Genomic DNA, 13,287 nt, shown 5'->3' with positions numbered 1-13,287 from the left:
GGAGCAGAGGTGAAATGGGAAGAAGCCAGGTTCTCTGTATCTTTTAGGCAACATTTGCCCTAGTGGATATGATTAAAGATAAAGAATATCTGAAAGTCCTCTAAAGTGTTCTATTAATAAAGATAATAGGGATAAAGATTTTCATCTCTCCTTATTATCTTAGTATGTATTTAATAATATGTATACATATGTATGATATTTTTGTATATACATTATGTATTGTGTATCTGCATGTATTTGTATAGGTATCTATTTGCATATATGCATACACTTATATATGTATTTGTGTATATGCATGTACATATCTGTATATATGTGTGTGTATGTATATATGTATTTGTGTATGTGTGTATTTGCATGCATGCACACATGTATATGTGTACATATGTAAGCATGTGTATGTGTTTGTATATATGTATGTGCAAATGTATCTGGACACTAGTTCTGGGTCTCATTTCTTAGCACTGGACTAGTGCTGTGAGTGGTGAAATTATTTGACACTGAAGTGATACCATATTGGAGAACTACTCTCTTTAGATGGACTTCATTTGCCTACATACATTTTTCCTTTGAGGTTAATCCAAGATTTTTTTTATAGTTTTGAAGGACTAAAATTGCAGTGTGTTAAGTTAGAAAAACGTGAACACAAAGCTAGATGCTGCATTTAATATACGATGTTAATACTTCCTTCTCTGAAGAATTAAGAAAAAAAGAAAACCATATCAAGAAGGGGCAAAAATGATCATACCCAGCTTTGTGAAGCTTCTTTCACTTACGACGTTTCGCTTTTTTGTGTGTTGTAAATAAAAGACACACTGGTCACATGAAGATTCTTGTTTAATGAGATACTGTAGGCATCAGAATTGCAAAAGTGCACACGTTTAGAATAAAAACTCCTGAAGGACTGGAGTATCTTTGTCAGGCTTATGGTGGGAGAGCAGAGCTTTCTCTAAGTGCATTGTCTATTTTGTTTGTGTTGTTTTTTCCTCCTCCAAATACAAGTAGATACTAGACCTTTTAGAAGCATCTACTGCATGTGTGCTGCCTTGAAGAGAAACTATAAACAATAGAGCCTGTGACAGCCTAATAGATAGATTTCCAATATCCTTAGGTCTGCAGACATCCACTAAAGGCCACCCAAAGTGGCATAGGCTCCAGCATATTTATAAATGGTACTCCTACCTGTCCTAGTTTTCCTGCATAGTACTCGTTAAGAGAAGGCAGGCATCCACCTGCAATGAACACATCCCGACACCTGGCCATGTCTTTGTGTCTGAATAATCTGATTAATCAAAGAAAAGAACAGGGTTGTTGATTTAAGCCATTGCAAAAGAAATGATTAACTGTATGCAGGGCCCATTGCTACACATCCCCTAGGCTCATAGAAGAGCATGGTATACCTAGAGAAGTCCTTACTAGTTCCCAGCACTCTTCGTTTACCATCTAGATCCTTTATTCCATCCCAGATCCAGGGATTCTGGACACTTATCCCTTCATCCTTCTCTGTCTCTTCCCTCTACCAGCCTCTCTCTCTCTGTCTGTCTCTAGGTGATTCCATCTCTCATGGCAAGAGCAGGCACCAAAACACTCCACCGTGTGACTTTTCTTAATCCAACTTCTTCCTTCCAGTAACACCCAGGTAGTGGCCAGTCTACAGCCTTGGGGAATGATTCCATTCAGAGACACAAACCCTGTTTCTGCCTCATCCTCACTGTTGATGTTACTTCTCTAATCGCACTTTCTGATGGGTGGGCAAGAATCACAGCTGACCTTATAGGACAATTGTAAGGATTAAATGATCATTTTTCATAAAATATAAGATGTCATTGGATATAAAATGTTCCATTATTTTATCTGCCATCAGAGAAGAAGAAATGCTGCCTGATACCTAGGATAAGCCTTTCATTTTCATATTTCAGAGCTGATAAAATGTGAAAAGTGGTGTATCTTGTAATCAACAAACTAGAATTTAAGAGGATATTGCATGAAAGTGCTTAAGGTAACCTGGTTTATTTGGTGGATAAGCTATTTATGAAAGTGGTTAAAAGATGGCAATATAGGCAGTTGAGTGATGTACCAAATTCTGCGTGGTTATATGTGAGAGAAATTTAAGGAAGGGTCTTGTATTGGATTGTAATGGGATTAAAACTAAAACTGACAGAAAAAGTAGGCTATTGATTGAAGATGATGCTGGCTTCCAAAGTGAATGATCTCCACACTGTGTTGTGATAGCAGCAAGGACTTCTTTTAAGATTTTTTTATTTTTTATTTTATTTTATTTTTTTGAGATGGAGTCTCACTCTGTCACCCTGGCTGGAGTGCAGTGGCGTGATCCCGGCTCACTGCAACCTCCGCTTCCCGGGTTCAAGCAATTCTCCTGCCTCACCCTCCTGAGTAGCTGGGACTACAGGCGCCCACCACCACGCCTGGCTATTTTTTTTCTTTTCTTTTTTTTTTTTGGATTTTTGTATGGTCTCGATCTCCTGAACTCATGACCCACCCACCTTGGCCTCTCAAAATGGTTGGATTACAGGGGTGAGCCACTATGCCCGAACCAAGATTTTTTTTTTTTTAAGCATGACCATGATCATAAAATTCTTGTTCCACTTAGTTGTTCCATTTGTTTTTCATAATTATCAAATAATTATAGCATATAAGACTTGAAAACATTGAAGATGGATTTGATAACCCAATTCTCTGGAGGCCTAGTTCTGGCCATCTTCCTAATTTTTGAAAACCACGAAAGGACCATGGATGCCTTTGCTTACTCCAAATGTGAAATTCACCTGACCATTCTTAAAGATTTTCTCAGTTTCAACACTTTACCACTCCCAAATTTTCAAAAGAGGTTAAGTATGATGGATTCTCTGTATTAACAATGTAATATTTTTATGAGCTATAAGGATCACAAATTAGAATCAATTTTGGGCCTTTATTTTCTAATACTTTGGTTGAGAAATATGCATCTTGCAAAGTATTCATCTGTTATAGAAAGGCATCAGGATTCCTGAAATACTTTGCTGAAAATGTCAGTATGCATTCAACTTTGTTAGTTTTCTTTTTTAGTGTTCTAATGTATTTTGGATCCTTTTTTGTACTCTAGTTACTTGAAAATAGATGCATATTTTAGAGTTATAATATGAAATATAACCTGGTGGGACCTCCCTTCATTTCTGGAACTGTTATCCCATGACCAAAATCCAAAGGAATGGTCCTCATGTGTTATTGGCGTATTCCGTCTTGAAATGAAATAATCAATACTTAGTACTAACACAGTACTGCCTTTTGTTTGGGGGTAATTTGCTTAGAATTATGTGTTTCTCGTAAGTTATTTAAAAATGAGCTTGGTAGCCTGCCATTTGCCTGATGGGAATATCCCAACTTTCCTGGAGCTACAGAAAAAAACACCCCACACATTGGCAAACACCAATCTAAAGTCCAGGTCTTTTTATAGTAACATAGAAGCAGGCATATGAAATGATTATGCCACATATCTGCCAGATTTTGACGTTTAAAATATTCTCTGTTATAAAGCCACTGAAGCAGATCCCAAGCCTTGTGGCTGGCCAGAGTTTCTGCAATAACAATCTATACATGCTAACTAAGGCAGCTGCCTACCTTGGCCAGCAGGTAGGCAGGCAGGTAAGTAGGTAGGTGAGATCTGCTAGTTATAAAGAGGAGGAGCCAGGCTGCAGGGAAGGAGAGACATGTCAGTCAAGGCCAGGAAGTCTCTCCCAGAGCTGGAGTTGAAGAACTCATGTGGTCCTGATTAGCAGCCTGTGTTCAGCACTCTTTTTCTGGTTTTAATCCTACTGGGCTAGATCCTCTCTCCCCTTTGAAGTCACAGGGCTGCCAGGCAGGGAGGGCCCTATGCAACAGCGTGTGTCCATTCAAGCTTTAACCGAAGGGATGATGAAACCTGCCAACAGCCAAGTCAAGTGGGAGGACAAAGATGTGGCAGGGCTGTGCCTTGGTTTGCTTCTGAAGAGCAGCACTTAACTTTAGTGACCGCTGTTGTGGGAATGGGTCTGTGGAAACCCCTCAGCTTCTTCTTACTCCCAAAATGTGTGTGTGAGAGAGATTTTCTTTATTCATTTGTTCCCTTTTCCTGAGCTGTACTTCATCCTAGGTGTTCAGCAGCCTTTGTTGAGTGACAATCAACAAAGTCTTTGGGGCATAGTTTGGGTTGCTCTGTCTTTTCAAAATGTGAACTGTATTTCACCTCTTTTGAAATGTTTATCCTGAAGCTTCCTTATTTTCAGAATTGTTCCCTTCTAATGAACAAAAGCAACTGAGGGGTTGCTTTCAATATTCTGAATTATATTCCCTTTCTCATTTTTGTGCAATATTAGCTGTGAGAAGAATTTTAAGATGCAAAAAAAGGAGGCATGCCTCCCCTATCTCTAGCATTTCTGAGGGTTTTTTCCTTCCTAAATCGATCTCAATTAACTTTGATTTCTTTCTTTAGAAAACCATGTGCTGAAATAATGCTTTGCCAGATGTGAGAATGGATTCCTTCCCCTACAAACACACACTTAAGCTTCATTTTAGTTCTAATATTTTGGTCTTTTTTTATTATTCAAACTTACACTACATTTTTGTGGCTATTGGCTTTGTTTGCAGAAGTAAGCCTACTTTATCTTGGAGAAATACTAATACTTTAAAGTTATTGCTTGTTTGTTATTGTTGCAGCCATTTCCTTTTTAGTTTGTAATTTTAAATTTAGCCTGTTTCTTATATGTATAACCTGTTTTCGCCAATTTCTGATATAAATCACACATTTGTTCATGTTTCTCATCATGGGTGAGCCAAAGCTAACATTACATAGTGTGTTATTCCCCTGCGAGCCTTGGTCGAGTCTCAGGCCCAGGAAGGAGAGAGGCAGCAGCCATCAGCTCTATTTCCTGTTCTGAGCCTGTAAAACACACTAGCCAGTGCCACCATGGGAAGGGAGTATCTGTTTTGCAAAAATTTTTTAAGAAGGTCTAATTTTTGTCTTAATTAGCATGACTACACTAAGTCTATGGTGCTGATTTTACTTTGAAACCCACATCTATGTGTTTAGATTCCTTGTTTTGGCCACTCAATTGTGACTGGAAGAGAAAGCCATGAATTTCAGGTTCCCTAACATCTAGGATGCCGTTTCTGTACTGTCAACTTCTGTGTCACTGCCTCGTATCATTTTTGATTGTTGATGAGTTTGATTTTGCTGTCTATTCAAGATGACTTTTTTCCCTTGTGCCTGATTCTGGTTCTCTGTCTGGCATAACTGACTCTTTGGTACATTTTGCATTACTGTTTGAACAGCAGGCTTAGTCTTTCCCAGGGTGTCACAGGGCTGTAATTCTACAGATACTTATGGAGTCCAAGATGGGGGCTTTTGCTTTAGCACAGACACCTGACCACCACTTTGAGAGACAGAGGTTTGAGTTTGTTTTGATTCTTCCTCCTTGCTGATTCTCAGTGCAGTGTGTCTGGCAAAGAAGTTTGTGCACTTGGGAAGCTAAGGAAAAAACTTGGTCCTGGGACAGGTGGAGGATCGAGCGACAGAGTAGATGTGGGGTTGGGGGTGATTGTTTCCTAAAAATTCTGATCCTTCTGGGTGGGGAGGGAGCTCTCCATCTCAGAAGGGCTACTTCTAGGGTGCAATTACTGATGGGAAGCACCCTTGTTTATGTAAAGGTCATCTCAAAGAAGGGGAAGAGGGTGCTAATTTAAACACATGTCCCAAAGGAAAAAAATGTCACAAAGGGCATCATAGGGCTGTGGGGGCAAGGAGAAGGCAGATGGTAATACACAAGTCATTCCCATCACTAATCCCCTGGTTGATCATGGCCAGCTCATTCAAGATTAGCTCTAGACCTTTCTGGGTCTCAGATTTCTCATTTGGAGATGACAAGTTTGGACTGGAAGGGTCTGCACAGCCCACACTCCCCTGCTTCCCCTGCTCTGCCTCCAAAGTTCTTTTCTTTTTTTTTTTTTTTAATAAAAATGTGTGGCCCAACTAGCCTTTGCTTCTCACTAGTTGATGTCAATACTGAGGATGCCAAAGGACTAATATAAAAATGAGCATTCATGTGGATTTTTTTTGGTCTGTTATAAGAACCAAAATTGGATTGTATCACAACAGCTCTGTGTCATTGCAGCACAAGCCATCATTTAAGTCGTTGAAATTTCCCAAACTTGCCGTTGCTCATTGGCTGTAGAATATAAACATAGCCATTGGCTAACCACTTGTTTGACTTAAAACCACGAAAAATGATTGATCCAACAATGACAAATTGCTATTTCTTCTCACCAAATCATGCAAAAGAGCGAAGATATTAATTGAAAGTAAGGGGAAAAAAGAGCTTGTCAGCGATCCAGATATTTTAAACATCCTGCTGTTTGGAAGCATCTGGATACTTCACAGCTTTTTTTTCTTTTTTTTTTTTGGTTCATTTATCATCCAGATGCTCACCATCATGGAAGCACCACTTGAAACTGTACTTCGGCTAATAACTTAGAGTGGAAACGTTTGTATCTTTGGTTGGTTGCCCTTTGGTGCTCCATTGATCCCTCTGTCTTCCTCTAAGTCCCTCTTCCGCAAAATCCCCAGGAACGTGGCAATTTTGCCAGATGCTTAGGTGTTGGCCTTCAGATTTCTTTTTTTTAATCTTCATGACCGCTCTGTACCCTGTCTGCTTGAATTATAGATTGCATTTGTCAAATAGTGACACATGCAATTGGGTGTCTTCTAAGACCTTTGAAATTCAACTTCCTTAAGTTGAGATTAAAGTGGGTATTCTGCTGCCCTGCCGCAGTCAAGCCTGGGATGCTTCAAGACCTGCATAAAAGTTTTTCTAGGCTGGCATTTCTAACTCTTACTGTCCCGAGGAAAGAAAAACAAGCTACTTTTTTCTTCTGAAAGGTAGAAATGGAGACCATAAAAACAATCTAAAATGTGGTCCCAGTTAGAAAGGACTCTGAAATCAACAACTTTTTGAAACATGACTGTCTGTTGGAGTGTCTTGAATTATGTGTTTCTTTGGGCATTCAGGAAGCCTTATCAGTTGTGAGCGAGGACCAGTCGTTGTTTGAGTGTGCCTACGGAACGCCACACCTGGCTAAGACGGAGATGACCGCGTCCTCCTCCAGCGACTATGGACAGACTTCCAAGATGAGCCCACGCGTCCCTCAGCAGGATTGGCTGTCTCAACCCCCAGCCAGGGTCACCATCAAAATGGAATGTAACCCTAGCCAGGTGAACGGCTCAAGGTAAGGAGACTTCCGCCCCTTTCTCTCCCCGACCTCCCGTTTTCCTATCCTTTACAAAGGCAAAGTGGAAGTCAGTCATGCTTCTCCAAAGATTGACTTAGAAAGCAAGGCCACTGTGCCTGTAATCCCAGCTACTCGGGAGCCTGAGGCAGGAGAATCGCTTGAATCCAGGAGGCAGAGGTTGCAGTGAGCTGGGATCATGCCACTGCACTCCAGCCTGGGCGACAGAGCAAGACTCTGGCTAACAAAAAAAAAAAAAAAAAAAAAAAGAAGAAGAAAGAAAGAAAGAAAGGCCATTGAACGGTGACGTTGGGCAGCGCTGGGAAAATGTGTTCTCCAGTGGTTTGTGTAGAGGATGGAGTTTGTAAAATTAGTAATATATTTACCAAGAACTCTCTTTGAAGATGTGTTCAATTCTATTTCCCAGGCACGAGGGCTCTGTGGGAGGCGAGCCTTGCCCACATATGGCAGAATTCATCTGAGGTTTGATTGCCTGGAAAATAATGCCATCTTATGTTTTCACAAAGGGAGAGTGTCAGCTAGTGGCCAGGCAGTGCGGCGTATGTCCAAGCCATTTGAATTTGCTAGTGGATCTCCATTGTCTGCCCTCCACCCTCACCCCACCCTCTGATCCCTGCGGTCCTCTTTTCTTAATGCCTGCTGTTTTTTTTTTCCTCCTCTTAGCTTACACATAAAGCCCTCTCCGGTGTCTCCCATAATTATTAGCTTCCCTGAGTTTGTAATGAACATACAACTGTCACGTAAAATGTATTACCAAATGCAGAACTGTCCCTGGCCCTCAAAAAGCGTTGAATTATGTGTAGTTTTGAAAAGTAAAATTAATTTCAATTATGATCTAATACCCCATATATATTCAGGAAAAAGAATATCAAATCTTAGGATAAAGAACAGATTATTTCTTTGAAATGTTGCATAATCTACCATCAGGTCATAAGAACAGCTCACATTTTTGGAAACTTTACTGTGTACAAAGCCCTTTTATATCCAGTAGCCCCTCAGTCCTCCGAGCAGCCCCTCATGAAGTATACTTGACCCCATTTGATGGATGAAGAAACCTGTGATCAGGCATTTCCAATATGACCCCAAATCACCACTTAAATGGAATCAGAGTTTGGATTTAAACCAGAAGTGTTTGACTCCACACCCTGAGCATTTTCCACTCTGTTAAAGCTGTAATGGGGCCTTTTTGTTACATATATGTTTTAACGCTAAAAAGGTTTATTATAAGTGTCATAGTTTATAAGTCTGGAAACGGTTGCGTCAATTCCTAGTGTGGTGTTAATGAAGGTGCCAAGTCACAGTGTCCTAGAGGGAATGTCAACGGCAAGGCTGGACATGCCAGATGGGGAGATGGGAGATGCCAGAACACTCCTCCACTCTGAGAAGTCAGTTTGCGTCTGTGCATCTAGCTTCTTGAAAGTGCACTGGCTCTGATGCTACATATTGCCACCGCACTGGTCCTTTAAGTGGAACTCGAGGCAGGCCCGTCTTGAATCTCATCAGGAGATTCATTCCTGGAGTTACAGAAGGACCTGGCTAGAAAATGCAATGATGGGTCCAGGACACCAAAGTTGTGGGAAATTAATGATTACATGTAAATATTTTTGAATCTCATCAAGAGATTCATTCCTGGAGTTACAGAAGGACCTGGGTAGAAAATGCAATGATGGGTCCAGGACACCAAAGTTGTGGGAAATTAATGATTACATGTAAATATTTTTTACCCATAAATCCTATGCATTTGATACAATGTTTCTGTTGATCATTAACTATATATATTTCTGAAACACAGAAGAATGCAGGGTAATCATGTTCTAAAGAATGCAGCAGTGTTTATGCAGTAGATCAGTTGGTGGAACACAGCCTGGAAACACTGAATGAATTCTGTTTTGGGTGGGGTCATATGATCCCATATATGCCAGTGTGATCACGGCGGAGACACTAAGACCGGGACACATTTCTAAAGCTTTTCTTCTGCAGAGGCTAATTTCTACCTATGAGCAATTCACCTGCAGGGAGGAGGGGGATGTTGGAAAGCGGGGAGAGAGGAAGGAAACATCTCAGACAAAGGGGCACTGAGATGATTTCCGATGGACAACAGGCAGAGTGAGCCATGTCCTGGCCCTTGTTTGAGAGTCTGGCCTGGGGCCAGTCTGGATTCAGCAAGCCTCCGAAGGGAGACTGAGTGAGGAGGCGAGAACAGTGCTCCAGAAATGAAAGTTTCTATTGTTCTCACTGTGTTACTCCCAAATTTAAAATAAAATAAGCATTCTGGCCGGGCGCGGTGGCTCACGCCTGTAATCCCAGCACTTTGGGAGGCCGAGGCGGGTGGATCACGAGCTCAAGAGATCGAGACCATCCTGGCTAACATGGTGAAACCATGTCTCTACTAAAAATACAAAAAATTAGCCGGGCATGGTGGTGGGCACCTGTAGTCCCAGCTACTCGGGAGGCTGAGGCAGGAGAATGGCATGAACCCAGGAGGCGGAGCTTGCAGTGAGCCGAGATTGCGCCACTGCACTCCAGCCTGGGCGACAGAGAGAAACTCCATCTCAAAAAAATAAAAATAAAAAATAAAAAAATAAGCATTCTGTTTGTGGGAGAAGTGCAAACACTGTTTTCCTTAGTGTGAGCCTGTGATGCCCCTTGGTAGCTGATGTCTCCTCTCCCTCCTGGCCAGGCATGGGGAAGCTTTTCCAGCCTGTGTTGTGACCCCAGGGGTGCAGGTTGGGAGTCTGGGGCAACCCTGAGCCCCAGGCAAGGGGCTTCAGTCTGTAATAAAGAAAGACACCAGGGGCTTCAGTCCATAAGAAAGACACCAGGGCAGTTCTGCCCCAGGGCCCTCAGCGCAGCAGACTGGGGAAAGCTCTTGGGTGGTTATTCTGTCAGGCAAGTGAAAGGCTGGTGCTGCGCTGAGGGTCTATTTCTGGGAAACATCTTTTTCAGGGGAACTGGACATTTTCTTTCTTTTTTATTTTTCTTTTAGATGGAGTTTTGCTCTTTTTTACCCAGGCTGCAGGGACGTGGCACGATCTCAGCTTACTGCAACCTCCACCCCCCGGGGTTCAAGCGACCCCCCTGCCTCAGCCTCCTGAGTAGCTGGGATTACAGGCATCCACCACCACGCCTGGCTAAATTTTGTATTTTTAGTAGAGACGGGGTTTCACCATGTTGACCAGGCTGGTCTCGAACTCAATCCACCCATCTTGGCCTCTCAGATTGCTGGGATTACAGGTGTTAGCCACCGCACCCGGCCTTGACATTTTCTTTCAAGGAAACAATGGGAACTTTAAGAGTTCCTCTCTCAGGGCTCACAGAATTCTAACATTGCCCAGATTGCTGCCGTCATAAACTTTCAATGCTGTTCCAGCTCTTAAAGCATCGGTGATGTGTTTTGGTGGGTGGATACCGAGTGAAGACCATCATGTCATCCTCTTCATCCTCCGGGTCCTCCGGTGGGTTCGGTGATGTCGGTTTGGCAGGTGCTGTTCATGAAGAGAACAAGGTGGACCTCATCTGCCTTCAATCCAGGCCTACGTGCCTCCTTTGAGGAAAAGGGCAGCTGGGTTGTAATAGGCAGGGGAGGAACACTGGCTGCAGAGGCTGCCTCCGCTTTGAGGCATCTAGCAATGTACAGATGTCAACCAGTCACCAAGTGTCATCGTCCCCTACCCACAAGGATGTTCCAGGGGGAGGGAGAGGAGTGGCTGACACTAATCCCCTTTGTAGAAGAGAAAGATACAGAGCTCATGCCCGTCTCCCCCAGAGCTCAGTGTGTCTCCTGGCATTGTGTCTGGGTGCTGGCCTGGTGTATCAGTTGGGATTCTCTAGAGAAATAGAACTTATAGGATATTTTTATATTTTAAGATATTTGTTTGAAGGAATTGGCTAATGCAACTGTGGGAGTGGGCAGGTCTGAGATCTGCAGGGGAGGCTGGCAGGCTAGAAACTAGGCAGAATTTCTTCTCCGGAAACCGCAGGCTTTGTTCTTAAGGCCTTCAACTGATTAGACGAGGCCCACTCACATTATCTGACATCATCTCCTTTAGTCAAGTTCAACTGACTGAGCTACCTGCGCAAATGCCTTCTCAGTACCACCTCAGTTAGCATTTGATTAAGTCACTGGGTGCTACGGCCTGGCCAAGTTGACACAGGAAACTGACCCCCACACCTGACTTCCAGGGGTGCTGCACTCATCAGTGACTGGTGACCCATTGTACTTTTTAGATCTCCAAACCAGTGTGCTCTGGGGGGACAGTTCACTGCTGCTGCTGGAGCTCAGCCTGACTGGACAGCAGGTGGTAAAGGGGGTGGCGTGTCAGGTCAGAGGTTCACTAGGGGGCTGCTCAAGCTCAGTGATCTGAAAGAGTTGAAACATAAGCGAGTCAGTGTTCTGCTATTAAGAATCCAACGGGCTTCCTGAAGGGGAGTGGGGGGAAAAGAAAGCTAAACGATTATCAGTGGAGCTAAGACTCATCTCAGCCAGAGGTTGGAGGCAGCCTTGGGGCAGACAAAGGACTGCCTGGGATCCAATCCGCAGGCTTTGCTGACTCACTGTGGGCTTTTTTTTTTTTTTTTTTTGAGACAGTTTTGCTCTTGTCACCCAGGCTGGAATGCAATGGCACGATCTCGGCTCACTGCAACCTCTGCCTCCCGAGTTCAAGCGATTCTCCTGCCTCAGCCTCCCGAGTGGCTAGTTTTCATATTTTTAGCGGAGATGGGGCTTCACCATGTTGTCCAGGCTGGTCTCGAACTCCTTACCTCAGGTGATCCACCCGCCTCAGCCTCCCAAAGTGCTGGGATTACAAGTGTGAGCCACCATGCCCAGCCTCACCATGGGCTCTTTACGAATGTCAGGTGCAGCTCCATAAAAGGCAACATGGGCGTGATTCACTCTGCTTTATTTTGGACACCGTGAACCAGCACTGGGCTGTGTCAGCCCAGCTCGAGGGGCCAGGGCAGAGGCAGGGCTCATGGAGACGCAGATTCTGCCATGGAGGGGCTCACAGATGAGATGCTGCAGAGCTGTGTGTGGCTGCCCGACTCTGGAGGAGCCCCGCCAGGAGTGCAGCTCCTCAACGCTCCACTACCTGCACCTGCATCCTTCCAGACTCGGAAGCCCCAGGCCCGCTGTGCCAGGGAGTTAGCCCATCTCCTGGCCCCTGGCCCAATAGCTTCTTCTAATTGTCCCTCCTCTTAGCTTATGCATAATGGGCTTTCCTGTAGTGCACGTGCCACTTGAAGTCAAGTCCAAGGGGAAGTTACATAAGTCAAATATTACTCTTTGGCTAGAACTTGTGGGCTGTTACCTTTGTGGCCCCTGACTATCTTACAGACACCTCCATGGGAGAAGTGCACTCTCTGCAGCTTAGGTCTTTCCAGAACATGGACCACCTCCTTCTGCATAGAATACCCAGCTTGGGAATAGTGCCCTCTGTCCATCCCTATCCATCCAGTACCCACGGAGAAAAAGGCCATGTGCTTTGAGAGGAAGGAAGGACTTAGTTCCCAACTGAATAGTGGAATTCTACAAAACCTCAGTCCTAACGTGCTTACAAGCTCCTGAAATGAAATACAAGTGGTGAAATGAGATCTGTTGCCATTATAATAGAGTTTCTGTAAAACATAATAAAAGAAAAACAGGAGAGAAAGGAACCACTGCTTTGCGAGCCAACTGGGACGTCCTTGTGGGTTTGGCTTGGCCACTGCCAGATCAAACAGCAGCATTCTTGCAGACACTAATCTAATTGCACTTTGTGTAGACACAGGACATCATTTTTCAGCTTCGGTGGTCCACAGCCACCCTCTCCCTTTCTTCACTCTAGCCTCACGCACCAGAAAGCCCCAAGTGTTCACACAATGGAGAACTGTCAGTGTGTGGCCAAACTAAAACCAGCTGTTTTCCTGTGCCATCCACACCAAGGGCCTGGCTGGGAGTTTCAGCACCTGCTCAGCCTCTCGTGAGCTCCCTACCAATGCCCTGAATTTGCTGTGAGGTCCCCAAAGCTC

The 13,287-nt window shown here is 43.8% G+C and overlaps 1 protein-coding gene across 5 annotated transcripts in view; it reads left to right on the top strand.

The window, feature by feature from the left end:
- ERG (ETS transcription factor ERG) overlaps positions 1-13,287 on the top strand; it is a 277,876-nt gene that overhangs the window by 207,413 nt on the left and 57,176 nt on the right. For all 5 annotated transcript variants that reach the window (XM_004062800.5, XM_055373832.1, XM_004062799.4 and 2 more), the window contains one exon: positions 7,040-7,257. In XM_004062800.5, the coding sequence (XP_004062848.1) occupies positions 7,040-7,257 (218 nt within the window). The remainder of the gene's footprint in view (positions 1-7,039; positions 7,258-13,287) is intronic.

The sequence above is a fragment of the Gorilla gorilla genome, chromosome 22 (assembly GCF_029281585.2).
Source record: "Gorilla gorilla gorilla isolate KB3781 chromosome 22, NHGRI_mGorGor1-v2.1_pri, whole genome shotgun sequence".
NCBI lineage: Eukaryota > Metazoa > Chordata > Mammalia > Primates > Hominidae > Gorilla > Gorilla gorilla.
Note: the sequence above shows the minus strand (reverse complement) of the source record. Positions and strands in the feature narration are given on the sequence as shown.